The sequence below is a fragment of the Diceros bicornis genome, chromosome 38 (assembly GCF_020826845.1).
Source record: "Diceros bicornis minor isolate mBicDic1 chromosome 38, mDicBic1.mat.cur, whole genome shotgun sequence".
NCBI lineage: Eukaryota > Metazoa > Chordata > Mammalia > Perissodactyla > Rhinocerotidae > Diceros > Diceros bicornis.
Window position 1 is genome coordinate 25,214,005 of NC_080777.1, and position 18,529 is coordinate 25,232,533.

At 35.5% G+C, this 18,529-nt stretch overlaps 1 protein-coding gene across 5 annotated transcripts in view; it reads right to left on the minus strand.

The window, feature by feature from the left end:
* Positions 1-18,529, minus strand: part of KCNT2 (potassium sodium-activated channel subfamily T member 2) — a 348,393-nt gene that overhangs the window by 77,536 nt on the left and 252,328 nt on the right. For all 5 annotated transcript variants that reach the window (XM_058533726.1, XM_058533725.1, XM_058533723.1 and 2 more), the window contains one exon: positions 11,462-11,596. In XM_058533726.1, the coding sequence (XP_058389709.1) occupies positions 11,462-11,596 (135 nt within the window). The remainder of the gene's footprint in view (positions 1-11,461; positions 11,597-18,529) is intronic.

Here is an 18,529-nt window from a genome sequence, read left to right on the forward strand (position 1 = left end):
GCTGTTTAATTTATGCTGCTTATTCCACTGTGTCTTGTGTGGGGGATCAAAATTTGCCAGCCCAAAATGTGTCTCTTGGGCTTGATTTTTTTTATTTATTTATTTTTTGGTGAGGAAGATTAGCCCTGAGCTGACATCCAATGTCAATCCTCCCCTTTTTGCTGAGGAAGACTGGCCCTGGGCTAACATCCGTGCCCATCTTCCTCTACTTTATACGGGATGTAACCACAGAATGGCCTGACAAGTGGTGTGTCGGTGCACACCTGGGATCCGAACCTGCGAACCCCGGGCTGCCAAAGCGGGGCGCGCACACTAACTGCTACACCACCAGGCAGGCCCCTGGCTTGATTATTTTTAAGAACAATAGACTCAGGAAGAAACTTTGACCTTCCCTCTAACTACCTGAAAGAATTTAAGATAGAAGGCCCGTTTTGGCAGGGAGCTGTCACCATAGATAAGCATAGTATAACACGAACTAGGTGTGGTAGACAGGGAGGAACCTAGCAAGGCCCATTTGATCAAAGTCCTCTCCATGTACCACTGTCTCTGCAAGGCATGGCAAACATCTGTTTACCAGACATTTGCTTTTCCATCTCCATGTGAATTGCCTTTCTCCGCTTTGAAGTCCCAAACTACTACCCCAAATATCCTCCTTTGTCTTTAGCTAAAGATGGTATTTAAGGTGGTAGCTTTGACCACTGTGGCAAGTTACTGAGGTTCCTGAGTTTCTCCCATGTATACATACTATTAAACTTTGTTTGATTTTCTTCTGTTATTCTGTCTCAAGGAGCAGCTGGAGGATCTAGAGGGTAGAGGTATTCCTCCCCTACACTTGCACTAAACTTTCGTTGGTTTTGTCCATGCCTTAGCTCTCCTACTAAATCATGACAGCTAGAAAGGCAAAGTCTCCCTCTCAGTGCCTAGTAGGGCACGTTATATTCCAGTAATTAATAATTCTTTGTTAAAATAAACTATTTCTCAATTCTTGTTTGTGCATTTTTTCATTTAGTAGATAAAATCTTTATGAAGAGAGTACTGCAATTTAACTAGATTAGTTTATGGAGAAACAGTATAATCTGCATTCCTCATGACTTTCTTTTAGAAGTTCTATTCTTCTCTCTCTAAAGTTGCCAATGATAGCAAATTTGATAAATTAAAGTTCATTTTTTCAGAAACTTTTGAAACATTAGAAGAGCGGCATGATGGAAAAAATATCAAGTGACTTTTGGGCCGGCAAACTCCATCTGGTAAGCCTAGGAAATGCCACCAACTGCCAAATTTCATACCATCTGGGAGTTTCAAAAGTAGTTATTTAAGATATTTTAAAACAACAATGTCACTAAAGATATTTACCATAATACTGTTTGTCACAGGCAATATTCAATAATCTGTGACAATGGAAACTAAAATGAATAAATAATAGTTCCAAAATGACTCAATGAACATGAAGTCCTATAGTCTTATTTAGAGAATAAATCCCATCTTCATGATCTGAGCTTCAGAAAGGAAAATTAATTAACCTAAGGTTTTCCTCTTTGCTTTTTTCCTTTTTTATCTTTTGGAAAGGTAAAAAAGATCCAAAAAAATGATAAGATCTAAAATTATAGAGCATTATTCTTAGAGCTTTCCAGGTATTAACTCATGTAGACTGCACAACATCGGGAGGGACCTCCTTGTATTATGTTTCCATCTGCACCCCCTCCTTCCCTGGGAGGAGTTGGGGGCATGCTGATCAACCCTGACTCTATCTTTGCAGCATCTTTGGGCTTGTGCTGGTCTCTGCCAGGCCATGAGGTGAGCTCAGCCCTACAGGGCAAGTCCTGTGGTTGCTCAGCATGGTCTCTTGGTCATGGATCTCGGGGGAAGATTTAAGAAGGCCACTATTGCCAGACACCAAAGCTACACGGTCCTGCCTGATTTCTGGATCTCCACCTGCCTGACTTCTTTGGATTTCAATAGTTTCCAACTTGTGTTGGAAATCAAGAGAGTCACTTATCCTTTCTTCAAATTCTAGAAAACTATTCTATGATCTACTTATAATTATTAGTTTATAGATGAGGAAACTGAGGCACATAGAGACCGAATAAAATGTTTAAGGTAACATTCTAGTAGGTATCACAGCCTGAGTCACACTCAAACAGTCATGTTCTAGAACAAGTCCTCCCCCCCATTCTAATAAATGGGTAGATATATCATTGGAAAGAAAACTCAAATGACCCAGATAAAAATAATAAATTATTAAGAATATCTAGCAACATGTTGGAGTTTCAGATCTTAAAAGTCAACTCTATTTTAATCTTTCATAATCTCTATTTCTCTATTTACCCCTAAATAGTAGTTGTTAGATCATAACTTCATTATTGTTATTTTTAGTTACTGAGGACAATATTTAATATCTAATTTAACAAATAACTATCAGTGTTTGCAATTGGAAAGCTCTGGTCTCCAGGAGATAAGAAGTATAAAGTGAAATTCCTGCCTTTGAATTAGACTCTACAACTTTAATAGAGGAAACTGCAAAAATTCATGAATTATAAAGCTGTACATATTTTTCTAGGGGTGATAAATGTGTCTGACTCAATGTTCACAGATTAAGTAGCGTTAAGACACATTAAGAATGGATGGCTTGTGAGAAACATCTAGGTGGTATTAAGAGATAAGGCCAGAGAAGGAATTTATGAGGAAAATCTAGCTGCAAGAAAATGAAAATTTATTTCTCCTTTTGGAAATGTTTATTTTCTCTGAGAAATATGGCCTTTGCTCTTTCATATATATTATTTTTCTAACTTTAGGCAAATTTGTGATTACTTGAATTCTTTTGTTTATAATCCTTTCTAACACATTATATTAAATAGAAATATACACATATGTAGCTAGATATATTTGAGGTCTTAGTGAGATTGAGTGATAAATATGATTGAGTGACCTGGTCATTGTATTTAAGTGACTTGTAGAGTTGAAATTCGATAGGACAACAAAATTTATGTAATTGCTATTTCTGTTTTATATAAATAAACCTACACCATATGTTATTTTAAACTGAGAAACTGACTACGTTATCTAAGTCTGCCACCTAGTGAAAATCTAGACCTAATGATACTTAAAGAATGAAATGTTTTAGTGCAGTGCCCTTCAGATCTATAAAGTATTACTTGTATTCAATTATAAAATTTTATATTTACGAATTTGGTTATCTCATAGATCTAATTATGTATCTTTAAAATACTAATACTGTAAATCTATTTCTGGGCCTTAATATGACCTACATTTTGAATATATAACATTTTAGAAATGAAATGACATAAGAGGTCTCTTTTCCCTAGGTACTAGGATCATAATAAAGCAAAATTGTAATTGAAAAATAATATAGTTTGTTCTACTTAAAACTTTTCTACAATTATTTTATGTTCTGACTCGATGTAAGTATAATTGTGTAAAATGTATATGGAATAGTAATCTGTCTGAATTAATTCATTCAATAAATATTTTTGACATGCCTGGTTATGTTAGCCAATACAAAGATGAAAAACATCCCTTATACACTATTTCACAGACTACTGGGAGGACTCTGAGACTAGCTGCATTTGTATATTGAAGCAAAACAAACACAAGAACAAATAAATCTGGCAAATGTTTACAATATAATAAAAATATTACTGAGCTAGTGTATTACACTATAAATTTTGATCTGATATGGGGGCTAGGAATGGTGTTTTTGAATACCGAAAGGTATATACTAACATAAAGGTATATAGACATAGACGAAGCACAGGTTTTAGAATACAACTGACTACAAACAGTAAAACAAATATGAATATATTTTAATTTTTCACAAATACTTTTAAAATACATTAGATCTAAGTCTGAGGTAGTAATAAATGAGAATATAATAAATATCAGCTATCTCTTGTATTTAAAAATTTTATCCGTGTAAGCCAATCAAAACATTAAAAATATTTTTGCATCATATAAAGGAACCACTCTTGCATTTATACATACTCAATGTCAGTATTTTGAATTATGTCATTTTCCACGTGCACATGCCGGCTATTTCCTCAATAAGACTACAACTACTTGTGCCAGGCTAAAGACAATATTGCTTTTCTATTTTTATTTTTTAACTTGACATTTATGCTCTTATAGTCCTGGCAATTCAACAGCCTTCTGCCTCGTTAATTTTCACTCACTCTTGCTTTCCTCCAAACCATTCTCCACGTTGTAGCTGAAATAATATTTTAAAATTCTCTATCCTTCAATGATTTCCTATTATTCTTAAAACAAAGCTCAACTTATTAACGTGCTCTATAAAGCCATGGATATTCTGGCTTCTGATTTCCATTTCAGTCTCATGTCAGAGCAATCTTCCCCTTGCTCTGCTCCAAGTCCCTGAATATGCTAGTCTTAGCACCTCAGAGCCTTCGTACGTGCTGCCCCCATGTGGGAGGCTCGACTCCTCTCTTAGGCCACTTAGTCTCTTTATCTTTCAAAGAAAAGACTGAGTATCAATTTCTCAGGGAAGCATTCCTTGACCCATTGGACTAAATCACACATTCCTGTTATCTGGGTCTATATAACATTCTATTTTTTTCAATAGTTGCCACACTTACAATTTTCTATTTAAATCTTTAAATGACTTGCTTAATACTTTCCATGCTAGACTATTAGCATCCTGAGGCCAGGAGCTATGTCTGCCTTAATCATCACTGCAGCCAAGCATCCTGTATCATCCCCACACTTACTGGATGCTCAGTAATACCACATTAACAAATCACAATGGCAGGTGGTTGTAGAGGTCATCTTGACCTGCCGCCCAGATAACACAGGAATTCCTCTGTTCCAAACAGATGACAGATCCATGACTTATTTGAATGTTTCCATCAACAGAGTATTCATTATCTTACAAGTCTGGCCAGCTAAATTTTAGAAAACAAAAGCAAAAACAAAAATATCTTCATATTGTTAAAAACAAGACAATAGGACCCAAATGGAGTGACTTATGCTAAGCCCCATGTCACCAAACTGAGATTTAATTACAGTTTTGGCTTTCTCAGAAATGGAATCGTAAACTAGTCAATCAGGAATCACCAGGTCAGCACTAGTTAAGTCATCTGCCTAGTAGACCCCTGCCATCCCTTAAAAGAAAGTAACTTTGCAATAACCAACCCACTTTTGGCCAGTATAATTTCCTCATTCCCACTCCCCTCTGCCTATAAAAGTCCTTCATTTTGTACAGCTCCTTGGAGCTCCCTTTTATCTTCTAGATTGGATGCTGCCTGATTCAAATCAGTTTTTGTTCAAATTAACTCTTAATATTTTTAATATGCCTCACTTTATCTTTTAACAATATTGAAACAAAATCAACCCCAAGGGACTTCTAAACTAAATCACTACTGGACTTTTACAATGCAAATTAAACTAATAGGTATTTAATTTTGTACCCATTCTGCACTAAATATTATTCTGTGTGCTCCCCAGAGAAATGTTAGCTTCTCAACAACTAGAGGAAGTTTCTCATCCTCTCTGTCTGCTGACATAGACTTAGGCCTGAAGCTGCCATTGTTTCCCTATAAGGACTGGGATGAGGCAGTACATTGCTCTCAATGTTGCTTGCTTTCTCAGTAAGATGAGAATAATGAGATGCCACTGACATGCCAAACATTCCCAAAGTAGGTCGTTTTGATAGATCGACCGAATGTGGCCATTTTGAAGTGGTTGTTTTTAATTCAAAACACATTTTTATGTGCCTCTTTAAATTTAGTTTAGATATTAATACTTATTTATAAAAATGTGAAAACGTGCAATATTTTCCCAATGTACTCAGTGCCTTGTTAGGTAAAACTTCAACAAGAGAAATTTAAATTTAAAAGTGAGGACCTGCATTTCTTTCAATTTGGAAATCAGACTTTCACTTTTTAGGGATATTTGTGCTAGGAAAACTCACTTGTGCGTTTTCTCTTAGATGTGTAAAGGAAGGTCCTTAAGCATGTGGGAAAGAAAGGTTTAACAGGATCTAATTTGACAAAGACATTTTCTCCTAGTGTCTTTGGTATTCTGAAATGGTCTCGGAGAGAGGTGGTGGACCAACTGTTTAGGATTCAAGGAGTGTCTTCTGAGTAAAGTACTGGAGATATTCTCTAACCTAGGGAATCTGGAACCTCTGGGATAGAGGTTTTCCCAGAGGAAGTTTCCTACTAAGAGCCCACAAAGGGAAACTCACCTTGAGGGAAGGAACGAATCTGGGTGAGTGATCAATAAAGGGGCCATTTCGGTTGTTCTGGCTAGACAGCTCATCTGGCACAGAACATGACTGAGGCTAGAGGCTCCTCCTGGCCCATCCTAGCACAAACTTCAGGAGTGCTCATCAACTGAGTGTTAAAACTTTGGATGCCATGCTCTAGACTTTGGATGTTAAAGATGAAACACTTTCTTGGTAGGTTCTCCGGAAGGAACATGCAGGGACCAAACTAGCAAATGCATAATTGCCCCACTGGATGAAGACACGTTGAACTGCACAGCCCAGTTTTCAATCATAAAACTATGTTGAAGTTATAGATGCAACTCCAGATGAAAAGGAATTCTCTCCATGCTTCACATCTCCCCTAACTCCTCCCCCAACTCCCACACGCATACACACTGCCAGTGAATTAATGAGATGCTCCTGTTTGCCTTGGTCTTTTTGGACTGAGTAACTCTCAAGGGTCCTTGGGCAATTTAGGGAGAAAAGAGTCATGTCAAGTGAAAAGTGTATGTCCTAGTAAGCTGGGCAGGTAGGGGACCAGGTGATCAATTTGAGCCTCTGAATAATAATTTAACCTTACTCCAGACTGGCAAAATAGATCATACCAGTTACATCAATAACTTGTGAACTAGAGCACTCTAACTTTCATTTCCTTCTTAAATTCCATCTCATTCTTGTCTCCTGGGCTCCAACATAAGCACAGATGGAAGATTTTCTAACATATTCCTTAGTAGTTTTAAATGCTGAAAATGTAAGTCAAAATGCCTCACATCAAAATGGAATGTCAAAATAATCAAGTTAAAATGGCACAAGCCCAAATAGTTACACAGTCACTTACAAATGCTAAAATAAAATGTAGCATCACCATATAAAGTGACATCATGCAATATCTTTATTTGCCTCATATATAAAGATACTGAGTAGATCACAGATTTAATTTTTTTCTAGAAATAAACAAACCAAATAAAACACTGCATCTAACTTCTTGCCCAAGTATTCCAACTAATAAAATAATCATGATGTCTGCTTACACATTTTTGGGACCACGGTATTTTAGAAACACGAACTTGAGGACGTGTTCTTTTAACAAGCAGCAGCCGCCAATTACCATCTGCCTATTCTACGCCAGGCACGGCTCTGAGAGCTTCGCGGAAATCATCTCACTTACTCATTCCAACAACGTCGCCTGGCAGTATGAGGCAAGAGTATGGGCACATTCAGACTGCCTAGACTGAAGTAAAGCTGACATCAGACTTTGGAACTCTTCTGGTGGAAATCCCAAACTCCATCAATACCAGGTGAATGACTCTTAGGATACCTTTCATTTACTTTAAAATACTTCAGCATAAACAGTACAAGACGTTCAAGCGTTGGTTTAAGATAAACTCCTGGTACAGCGAGCATTCTATTTCACCACCCAGGGTGGCTCAGCTTGGTTTTTAATCAGGAAGCACACATCCCAGAATTAAAACTGCTTCTGTTACCCATAGTTCTATCAACACCACAGGCCTTACTAATTAACCAATTAGAAAATGGCTCTTGTTAGAGGAAATTAATGATGTTCATGGAAATATAAGGATTGGCTGAGCTATTTTAGAGATACTATTGTTGACATAAATTTCTAGGCCCGAGATGGAGCCCTAGATGCCATGTCAGCAAACTGACACTGAGATAATTTTCCTGTCCCTGTAAATGCTCTGCTTGACCAGAAACACAGCGTACGTACCCAGTCAGCCAATCCCCAGACACCAAGCCAACCCTGGGCTCCATATGTGCTTAATTCCTTGTTTCTTATTCATTTTCTCTTCTTTGTTCCTTATTTTTTATCCTATAAAAGTTTCCTGTCTCCCACCCCATTTTGCAGTTCTCTGGAGCCTTGGGAACAGAGACTGCCCGCTGCATGAAGTGTTAAGTCAAGTTGTTTGAATCACCTTAATTGTCTTCTTTAATCATTTTTAACACTAATCGCTCATGCAGACTCAATGTGTAGGACTCTACTTCCCTTGGAGATGGGGCCCTAGGCTCTCATCCTAAATAGCCTGGTATCCGACCACTGTGCCTGGATTTCTAGTTGCCTCATACTTGCTTGTAAGAGTAGCTGGATCCTACCTCTGGAATGTTGTCATCTGCCTCTAGGGAATTTCATGCAAGATGGTGGGTAGAGAACCTGAGATGACAGAGATCTGGGAGTAGGAGGAAGAGAGAAAAGGAAACAGAGTTGAGATCAGTGTCAGCCTATAGTAGATAATCAGTGATTATGTGCTTAGGGTTTCAGCACAGGAGTGATTATAATGATTGACCTTGCAATGTAATCTGGGTAAAGAGGGAAGAAAAGCCCCAAGTGAGCAAGGAGAGTGAAAAGGTGTAGAATCAGTGGATGGTAGGTTCCAGTGGGGACAAATTACTGTCAGGAGTTGGGGGTATTAGAAGAAACGAAGTAGAAAATAAACAGTAGTTCTCAGATAGTTGAATGAAATGGAGACTGCGGAAGGTAAAACTTTTGGTACTTCAAGGTAAAGACTATGACCATGAGGACAGGTGGCTGAGATAAGATACTGAAAAGATCATCTATGTAGGATCGCTGAAATCATCAAGAATTACAGTAGAAGCAGGGTTGGTGAGAGTCACAGTCAATCAGGAACTAAAATTTTCAAGGAATGTGGGAGAGCAACCTCAAGGGCAGTACCTGACTGCACCTATAAAATGAAACTACCAATCTGCATGATTTTGGTCATTTATCTACATAAATGATATTTTGTGTATCATAGGGACCTATTGGTGTCTTATTTTTTTATTAAGACTAGCCTAATGTAGCATGCATAGATTAACAGTTTATGAATTACTCCAAAAAAAGTTTCATAGAATTTTTTTTCCTGAAAAATATCATCTACTTAGCAAAATATGATAATGCCTTTACAGGCAAAGGAAAGGGAAAAACAGAAGTAATTACTTTATAATCTGGGTATCTAATAGTTCTTTGAAAGTTCTGCTTAAAACTATTCAGTCTAGATGTGTTTATGCACCATAAAAAATTGCATAATTTCTAAAATATTCTGCTGAAGATAAGTAACCTTAATACTTCAGGGATGCAAAGTGACTCATTCATTCAACCATTCATTCTTCCAACGTATGATTGCCTCCTCAGCCAAGTACTCAGGGAACACAGCCTTTGCACATGTCAATTACCATGTGTATGACTGCCCTTAGTTATTCTGGTCAGTTAGCTCGTTTTAAATAATTAATTAGAGCCTTTGCACCTCTCAGTAAGATGAGGATTTATTATTAACTTGGAATCAAAATAATTCATTCAGAGAATATGCAATAAAATTTAAATCAATAGAAATTTCACCATAATAGAAATAAACTCACAGTAAGTTGAAAATTAAAATGGAATGTTTAATCAAAAAGACCCTGGATCCTCTCTCGTTAAAACTATAATTAGCTTTTGCCAAGCATGGAATCGAAAAGTATGACTTGATTCATTGGCTATAAATCTCATCCCTCTGAATTAACTTCCTACCCTGTAATTTTTTTCATTCTCTACAGAAAAAAAATTGCTTATATCTGTCATATTTTAAATATATGTTATGCTATCTTTAAACGTACTCTTTAATATAGCTCATTGACTAGTTAGCTATATTCTAAATGAACTGGTGCATTATAGTAACTTCAGAGGGTGTATATCGCCTTCTGGCACAAGAGGTTCAGGGTAGATTTTCCAGGTGCTGTGAGAGATTCTTTATATACTTGATTTCCAGCCTTTACATTAACACTACAGAAAGGACTAATTATTTCCCATATGCATTTTACAGATGAGGAAAACCGAATTTCAACGAGATTAAGAAACACACTTAAGGTCCAGAGTTAGTAAGTCTCTGCTGGAACCTCTGGGATAGAGGTTGTGCCAGATGAAGTTTGTTGCCATGTCATTCCAGGGTCTGTGGCTTTTCCACTCGGCCACATGAAAGTGATAATTACACTGCTAATAAATATAGTAGTTAACATTTTTCAAGCAACCGAAAACTACCAGCCATGTGCTAAGGCATTATATATTTTTAAATCTCAAACAACCTTGTGATTAAGACATTGAGGTTTAGAGAAAGAAATTAACTTCCCTAAAATCATATAATAAATAATCAACTTAAGTGAGACTTATACCTAGGCTCTCTCTTCTGAATTCTGAAACCAAACTATAAACAGATCATTATCCTCAATATCCACCTTGCTACAATGCGAAGGTGGAGCGAGGACAGAAGAGGATCAAGTTCCCAATGTTTTGTTTACTTTTGTAATTTGGTACCTCAGATGTTTCCTTTAGACTTCTGCAAAACTCATCAAACTGAAATAATGATATTTTAGATATGTACATTTTAAAATGATTTTAGGAAGAATTATTCCAAGTGATGTAGATGTCTTGATTTATAGGTGATTTTGGCTTTTCTTATGTCATGGACTTTTCTCCAGTCAGGATTGCTCTTTCTCACCCAAAGATGACCACAGTGCGAATTCCTATCTGGCTGAGTTTAATTAATGAAAGACAGGAAACTAGTGAAGGTAAGGTTATGGTGTGGCTCCTAACACGGGTAAATTACCTGCTTGCAGCCTTGCCATCTTTCATTACTAGTTATCCAGTATGTAAATGCATACCTTTGGCCACTGCTAGGCATAAAACTAAAATTAAAACCTGCATGATCTGTCACAGATCGTGAAGGCTACAACATATAGTTTTTTAGAACTTGTTATTGTTAAACTAGACAAGAAAATAGATTTATTATTCTACTTATTTTTAAAAGAATTACTGACCCGGTGTTTTTTTTTGTTTTGTTTTTATAATTTTATTTTTTCCCCCAAAGCCCCAGTAGATAGTTGTATGTCATAGCTGCACATCCTTCTAGTTGCTGTATGTGGGACGCGGCCTCAACATGGCCGGAGAAGCAGTGCCTCAGTGCGCGCCCGGGATCCGAACCCGGGCTGCCAGCAGCGGAGCGCGCGCACTTAACCGTTAAGCCATGGGGTCAGCCCTGACCCGGTGTTAAAAATTAAACTTCACACAGTGCCAGTCATACCTTAGGTGGTAAATAAGTATTTGTTTTATGATCTAATACATGAACATAACTTCAGTGTGAGTGTCTCATGTTCATTCCTTATACACAGAATCAGAGGCAAATATTTCACAGACAGTGAGCAGTGAGTAATGACAGGGCAGAGTTATCCAGAATTTACCTGAAAAGGGTCTGCACGTTCACAATCGTTTTGGCATCTGCCATGTAGTCCTCCTCGGCACTCATGGTGCTCTCTTTGTCCACAACCACCATGTTGGCAGCAAAAGTCACTCCACACCTGAGTAGGTCATCTAGGCTTTGATAAATATCAACAGAGAAAAATGGACTTTCAATAGATCACAGTACTAGGATCAGTGCTAAAACTTGCTTACTCCCTGTGTCTGTATAGGTTGCCCTCGTAAGGTGGCTTTCCCAAAGTGTGCAGTGGTAGACGTTAATGGGCATTATAACGCAATATTCTCTACTGATATGAAATAATTTGTATTTTTGGGCTCTTTATGTTTCATCAGATCTCAACCATTTCAAAGCATATGCGTTAAGAATCTTTATTTAATAATATTCATTCATTATATAAATAAAACACGGAAAACACCCATTTGCAATTAAATAGAGCATGTTAAAACTTGGTTTTTACAGTTAGCACACTATTTCGAAGACAGGATATTTGTATTTTTTATCCTTAAGGTGCTTTGGTAAGAATAGAAATAAATACTTCTATTAATTCAAATAGTCAAGCCTAATAAAGAAATACAGAACTGTGAAATGTTTATTTTTAAACGTCTATTATTTCTTTGTGTAAAGCTATGCATTATAGATTGGTTCCACACAGCCAAGAGTATGTAAAATATATAAATGTCACTTGTATTCAAGCCTACAAAGTTGTAGCCAGCCTTAAGTTTTTGAGCAAGTGACGGAATAACCTGATTTCTTTGGTTTCATGAAATTACTGCTGCACTAGGATACGAGTTCCTATGAGGTATAACAGAGTCCATCTTTTCCCCTACCACTGATAACAACTTAACTAGCATTCTTCCACTGAATTAAAAGAAAACATTACCATTAAAGCTGAAATGAGGAGACCATTATCTCCTTACCTCTGTTTCACACAAACTAGAAAAATAGGATTGAATTAGATGAGAGAGACTAAACTTGAATGAGTATAAGAATGTTCTAGGTACACAGTTAGATTGAAGTCAGATAAGAATTTGTCTGATTTCCACAACTTCTGATTTAAAATAGGAAGTGTAAAACTTAAAGAACAATAGTTCCTTTTAGATTCTTAAATTGAAGAGTCACTTCCCTGAAGATCTCTTCCAAGTGCATGATTGGTTCACTTAGCCATGTTACATTAGAAAGAATTATTTTCCTTTTATGGGAAGGCAGGAGGCAGGATTTCTTACTCTGTTATAAGGCGAGAGAGTATTACCAAAGCTTTGAGTCCAACATCCCCAGGAGTAGTCCAGAAAAAAATATTTCACCTGAATCAGGAACAATGTTCTGTGGAAGATATTTTAGGGCTAAAACTGTGGAAACAGAATGTTATTCCAAATAAATTTCCTATGGTGAGAGGGGCCAGGACCATAACATCCAATCAACATGATGATCAAGTTTAAATTCCTAAGAATACTTCGGTGTTCCTTTTATCTAGGAAATTCATCATCATTGTTCTTACATCTATTAAAATATATTTTTTTAAAAAAAGAAAGAAGTAGGTGGAAAATGAATGTGATATGGTCCCTTATGGACCATAAAAATGATGCTTAACTCATATGTCTTCAACTCACCTTATTATAATTCTAAATCACTTTCTTATATTTCAGCTCTTACAATCTTTTATTCCTCATTAAAAAAAATCTCTCTATTATAATTATTTATAAAGAAAAAGAGAAAGATAAGGTGATAAGAGTTAAGCTTGACTGGAAAAGGGTACAGATAGAAGTTATGATAGGAAAGATGACTATTTCATCAGCAATAACTCAATGAAGTTGAAACTTGACAAAAATTGCACTGTGAGAGCACTTGTGCTAAATAGCTAATAGCTACCTATAGCTATATGTACCAGTTAATTCCATACTCAAAATACTGGCTGTTGTAGTTTACACATAACCTTGGCAAATTATTTTAGCAATTATGATTGCATATGAGTTTAAAGCTATAGAAAATACATAAAATTGGAATGGCATTTCTGAACTAAGTGGAAACTTTTTGTTCTTCATGTTTTAACTTTAAATTATCATTTTTATATTCATTTAATGTTGCATTTTATTCTTTTTTTTCCTTTTTTATGAGGCTACCAATTTATTCTTATAACTCCATGTCCAACATAATTTCTCCCCACTATCCTGTCTACAAAGCCACTCTCTATTTTTTTCTTCAGCGTTGCTTTACACAGTTCAGCCACCAGATGGCTACTCAAGAAAAAAATCAATATGGATGGAAAAAAGGTACAGATAATCTAAAGGCAATGTGTGTGTCCTATCCTTCTTTAAGACTTCCTTTTCAAGGAGAACTAGAATGTGAATGTACGAGTAGAAGGGAGTGTTTGTGAGTGTGTTTTAATTCACTCAGAGGTTTTTGTTGTTGTTGTTACTTTTAAGAAAAATTTCAAACATAAGCAAGAGAGGAGAATAGTTCAATGAATCTTCACGGACCAATCATCCAGCTTCGATAATTATCAACTTGTAGCCAATCCTGTTTCATCTCTAATCCTACAAACTTGATTCTCTCAGTTCTTCTTTTCCTCATCATAAATACTTTTACTGAGGAAGAATCCATTTCACAGTTCACATCAGCAAAGACAGATGGGAGGTTTATTCTTTATCTTTTCAATATACTATTTTTCAAATGAATTTTAATAGAATACTATCATTTCAAGGTAACATTACTAGTGGGTGGATTTCACTTTCAGGGATTTAAACTGTAGTTTAGTACATCTAACTTCATTTAATTAGTTAGTATCATAACAACTGATAATGTAAATTATATTGATGTAGAATGGAGGCTAAATATATATTAGTCTGTTTGGCCTTTCACATATCCACAGCCGTAGACACTTTCAAAGCTACAAAACTTAGTTTGTTCAACATCTACACGATGAAATGTTAGCATGCAAGTTCTCAAGTGATAACTTTTAGCATTTTATTTTGAAGGCTCTGGCTGACATTTTTTTTAAGTGGAAAATTAACACATTTTATAAGCATATTAGTTTTATGATCTTTTAGTTTTTATATCTTTTATAATGTCATGTTCATGCATATAAAAGAATTCATATTTTAATACTAATGCATTGCACACATTCGACCTTTTAATTAACAAATTTTTAGAAATTATAGACTGATACATTTTACTAAAAGAAACTCTTAAGGAAATGCTCCAGTTTATAAATCTGACTTAAAATGAGCATTTCTAAATTATTTTGAAGGTTTCCAGAAGTTACGATAATATCAATACAGCACAATGTTAAACCTTTAGGTTTTCTCTACCACTATGTCAATAGTAATACTATAACGTTATTGCTGTAGACGACACGAAACTGAAATAGCTTTAGAAACTGAACAAAATTGGCAAAATTGGCATGCAGCAAGATTTGTTTTAATTCAACAACAGATTACTGCTTAGGAAGTTTGAATACAGATGTATGACACAAGAACATAAGCTCTACATGCAAAATACATCATATTTGCAATTCTGAAATGGTAAATTACACTCATCATGCAACACGGGGGCACAGCACATGACAAACCACAGGACACCACACTAGTTAGTGTGCCAAAGACTTTGTCACCTACTTGTCAATAGAGCCCACCATGTAGTAAACCATTGGAAACCAACAGATTGCATCCAGAAAATGCATATCTGGCCTAAGTAGCAGATGGGTTACAAAATGAAACACAATGTCACAACAGTGGCAGCACTTCTAGGGAAAGGAAGTAAGTTGACTTAGTTTGCATTTCCAAAACTAAACACTAGTGACAAGATTAATTTTAAGTGCCTTTGTTCTTAACATTAATCAGAAAATGTCATTTGTACTTGTTATGAATAATACGATGCTAAAAGCAAGTTGTAGTTCTGTTTTCTAAATCAGAAACATTATGGCATCATTCTACAAAAATACTGATTGATACTCTTAATTATGACTAAAAAGTCTTATCATTGAGCTTAAAAATTATTCATGCAGAAGAAACCTTGTAAAATGAGAAACTAATAATTTTTTCTTAGATGACCCAAAGCATAGGGAACTAAATTAGCATGCCTATTAAGAGCAATTTTCTCTAAGGGATATATAGAATTACAACATGCCCTTTAATAGAGCAACATATCAATAAATAAATATGTATACGTACCCATGCATTATAGAAAATTAAAATTAAAGTAATTCACCTTTTAAATTATTGATTTACTCAATACATATTGTTGAGCAAATATTTATTATAACTGAAATCTTTACTATATGCATATTTAGAGAAAGAATCATAAACCTAGATGCTTCCTTAGCAATCACTTAATCTACTGTATTCATTTGATAAAGTTATTAATTCTTTCATGCATCTATTCACTCAGCATATATATATATCCAAAACATTTTATATAATAGACATTTTAATATACTCAGCCATATGCAAAAAATAACATCATGTTTCCTTGTATTCAAATAGAGTTTTTGGAACATATGTACAAAAGCACACAATTATATGTTTTAATATGAAAAAATAAACAATAGGTTGCACTTAGGAAGCAGAATGGGGATTATGTCACAGAGGTGATATTTAATTTGGATGTTGAAGGATGAATAGGAGTTTGCCTAGTAAAAGAGAAGGAGGACAATTCTACGCAAAGGGAAGCATAGCAGCTGTCATATCCCAGGTGCTTATTGTAGCTAGACGAAGTCTCTTCCTTCCTGACTTATTTTCTTCCTATTGATCATCCCCTTATCCTTTTACACTCTTAAGAAAAAGAATGCTCTGGGGCCGGCCCTGTGGTGCAGCGGATTAGTGCATGAGCTCCGCTGCTGGCCGCCAGGGTTCCGATCCCAGGTGCGCACCGCCGCACCGCTTGTCAGGCCACGCTGTGGCGGCATCTGACGTAAAATGAAGGAAGATCAGCAGGGATGTTAGCTCAGGGCCAGTCTTCCTCCTCAAAAAGAGGAGGATTGGCATGGATGTTAGCTCAGGGCTGATCTTCCCACAAAAAAAAAAAAAAAAAAGAAAAGAATGCTCAATACAGTGAAGCGTAAAAAGAAATCTTCCAAAGAATACCACGGTTGTAATGTTCATTAAATTCCTCCCATCATTAAATTTCTTCGTAGCCATTTGAAATGGCCCCATATTATCACATATTATAAGTGTACCACAATTCATTTAAAATATCCTCAATTATTCAGTTTATAAGTTACTTTCACTTTTATGCTATTAGTTATTGAAGTTACAAGTTATTTCCAATTCTGACTACTATAAATGATATTGGTATGGACATCTTTGGCTTTTTTCCTACCATTAGTTTTTATCATTGAACCCAAAACATTCATAGAAGGAATATTATTAGTGAATCACAGACTGTAAATATTTTTAAAGCTCATGATGTATGTTGTTTTCAACAAATATAACAATATACACTCCCGATAGCTGCCTTTGAATGGTGCCTTCTAGTTCTCTTTCTGGGCACTGCTCTGCTTCTTAAAATTAGAAGAACCACTCTAACTGCTGATTCAAGAGCCTTCATGTCTCTCTTACTCTACCTGGTGATTGTAGAAACACACGTGAGGATGCACATACACAAGACTGTGGCAGCACTGAGATTTTATGGTGGTTTGAAAAATCCGTTGGCTTATGCTTTTTTTTTGGTTACTTTTTGTTTTCTCTGTCTTTGCTCCTATATAGTTCCAGTCAGATAAAGGGAGTAGCTACAACTTATGTGGCAGAGTTGGATTCATAATTCTTCTTTATTAATTATAGATATATACTAAGGATGAAATAATCTCCTTTTTAATGACTCATTCTTTTAAATTCAGATTATTTTAGTTTCTTGATGCTCTCTTCTCTGAGCATCTGTCCACTGTGACATATCTTTCTTCCAAAGTCTTGTAACAATATTTCATGTTATTGAATAATTCAACTTAATCAAGATACTGAAAATCTTCTGTGCAATAAGAGTACACTGGGGTCACTGGGGACAAAGTAAGTCCTTACCTTATGTCAATCCGTCTGTTAGAATTAAAACTGAAGCTGTGGCCTTTGTATTTTGTTGCTTCGTCCAGTAGGAATCATTAAAAGTACTTGGACATCAAAATTATTGCCTTGTTTTAGGAAACTCATGAATTCTAGTCACATGCAATTCTGCCACAAACGTGTATTTACAGTGCTCAAGCAATCTTCCAAATCCTTAGAAATTAACATCTGTAGTGTGGTAGCAGGGTTCATCTTTACATGAATTCAGCTGTGTTACAAGGTAAACCAAGTCTCCTAAAACTTGGTAAATATATAATCCTGATGAAGAGTACCTAATGTAGGGAGCACCTACATTATTTTTGTATGTATATGTAATGCCATACTCTTTGCAAAATTTAACTTGTATAACAAATAGATCACCCACTACTTCTCTTGATAAGGATGGCTTAAAAGGAAACCTGAAATATAAAGAATATATTAATTGTACCTTTACATATATCATGTTGCCCCATTTAAATAAATTGGCAACAGTGTTTATGACAATAAACTGCTTAGTAATTAAAGAATAACATAAATGATGTCATAGGCTCTTAATAGACTAATCTTTCTGATTATTGAGAGACAGTTAATTGGCAAGTATAACCTTTACATTGAGAAGCATTATTATTGCAAAACATTAAGGAAAAAATAAAACATTCATAAAAATAGATGTCCCTTTCTTATGTTACACCCCCAAAGTACAGATGAAGAGTGGAATGTAGAAAAATAAAACCACTAATACAATATAATAAAATGTATGCAATTTTTTTTTATCTGACTGCTGAATAGAGCAGGTCTATCTATTTAGCAATTACATTAAGGAAAAGTAGTGACAGTGATTGATAGATTCAATTGTAAAGCTCATCACAATGACTGAAAGATTCAATTGTAAAGCTCATCATAAATATTTTAACATATAAAAAACATATGTTTAAAATATTACTTATACAAAGTTTGTAGATCAATGTGCTTAATATAGAAAGAAATTTAAAATCGATAAAAGAAAGATGAACATGACAGGAAAA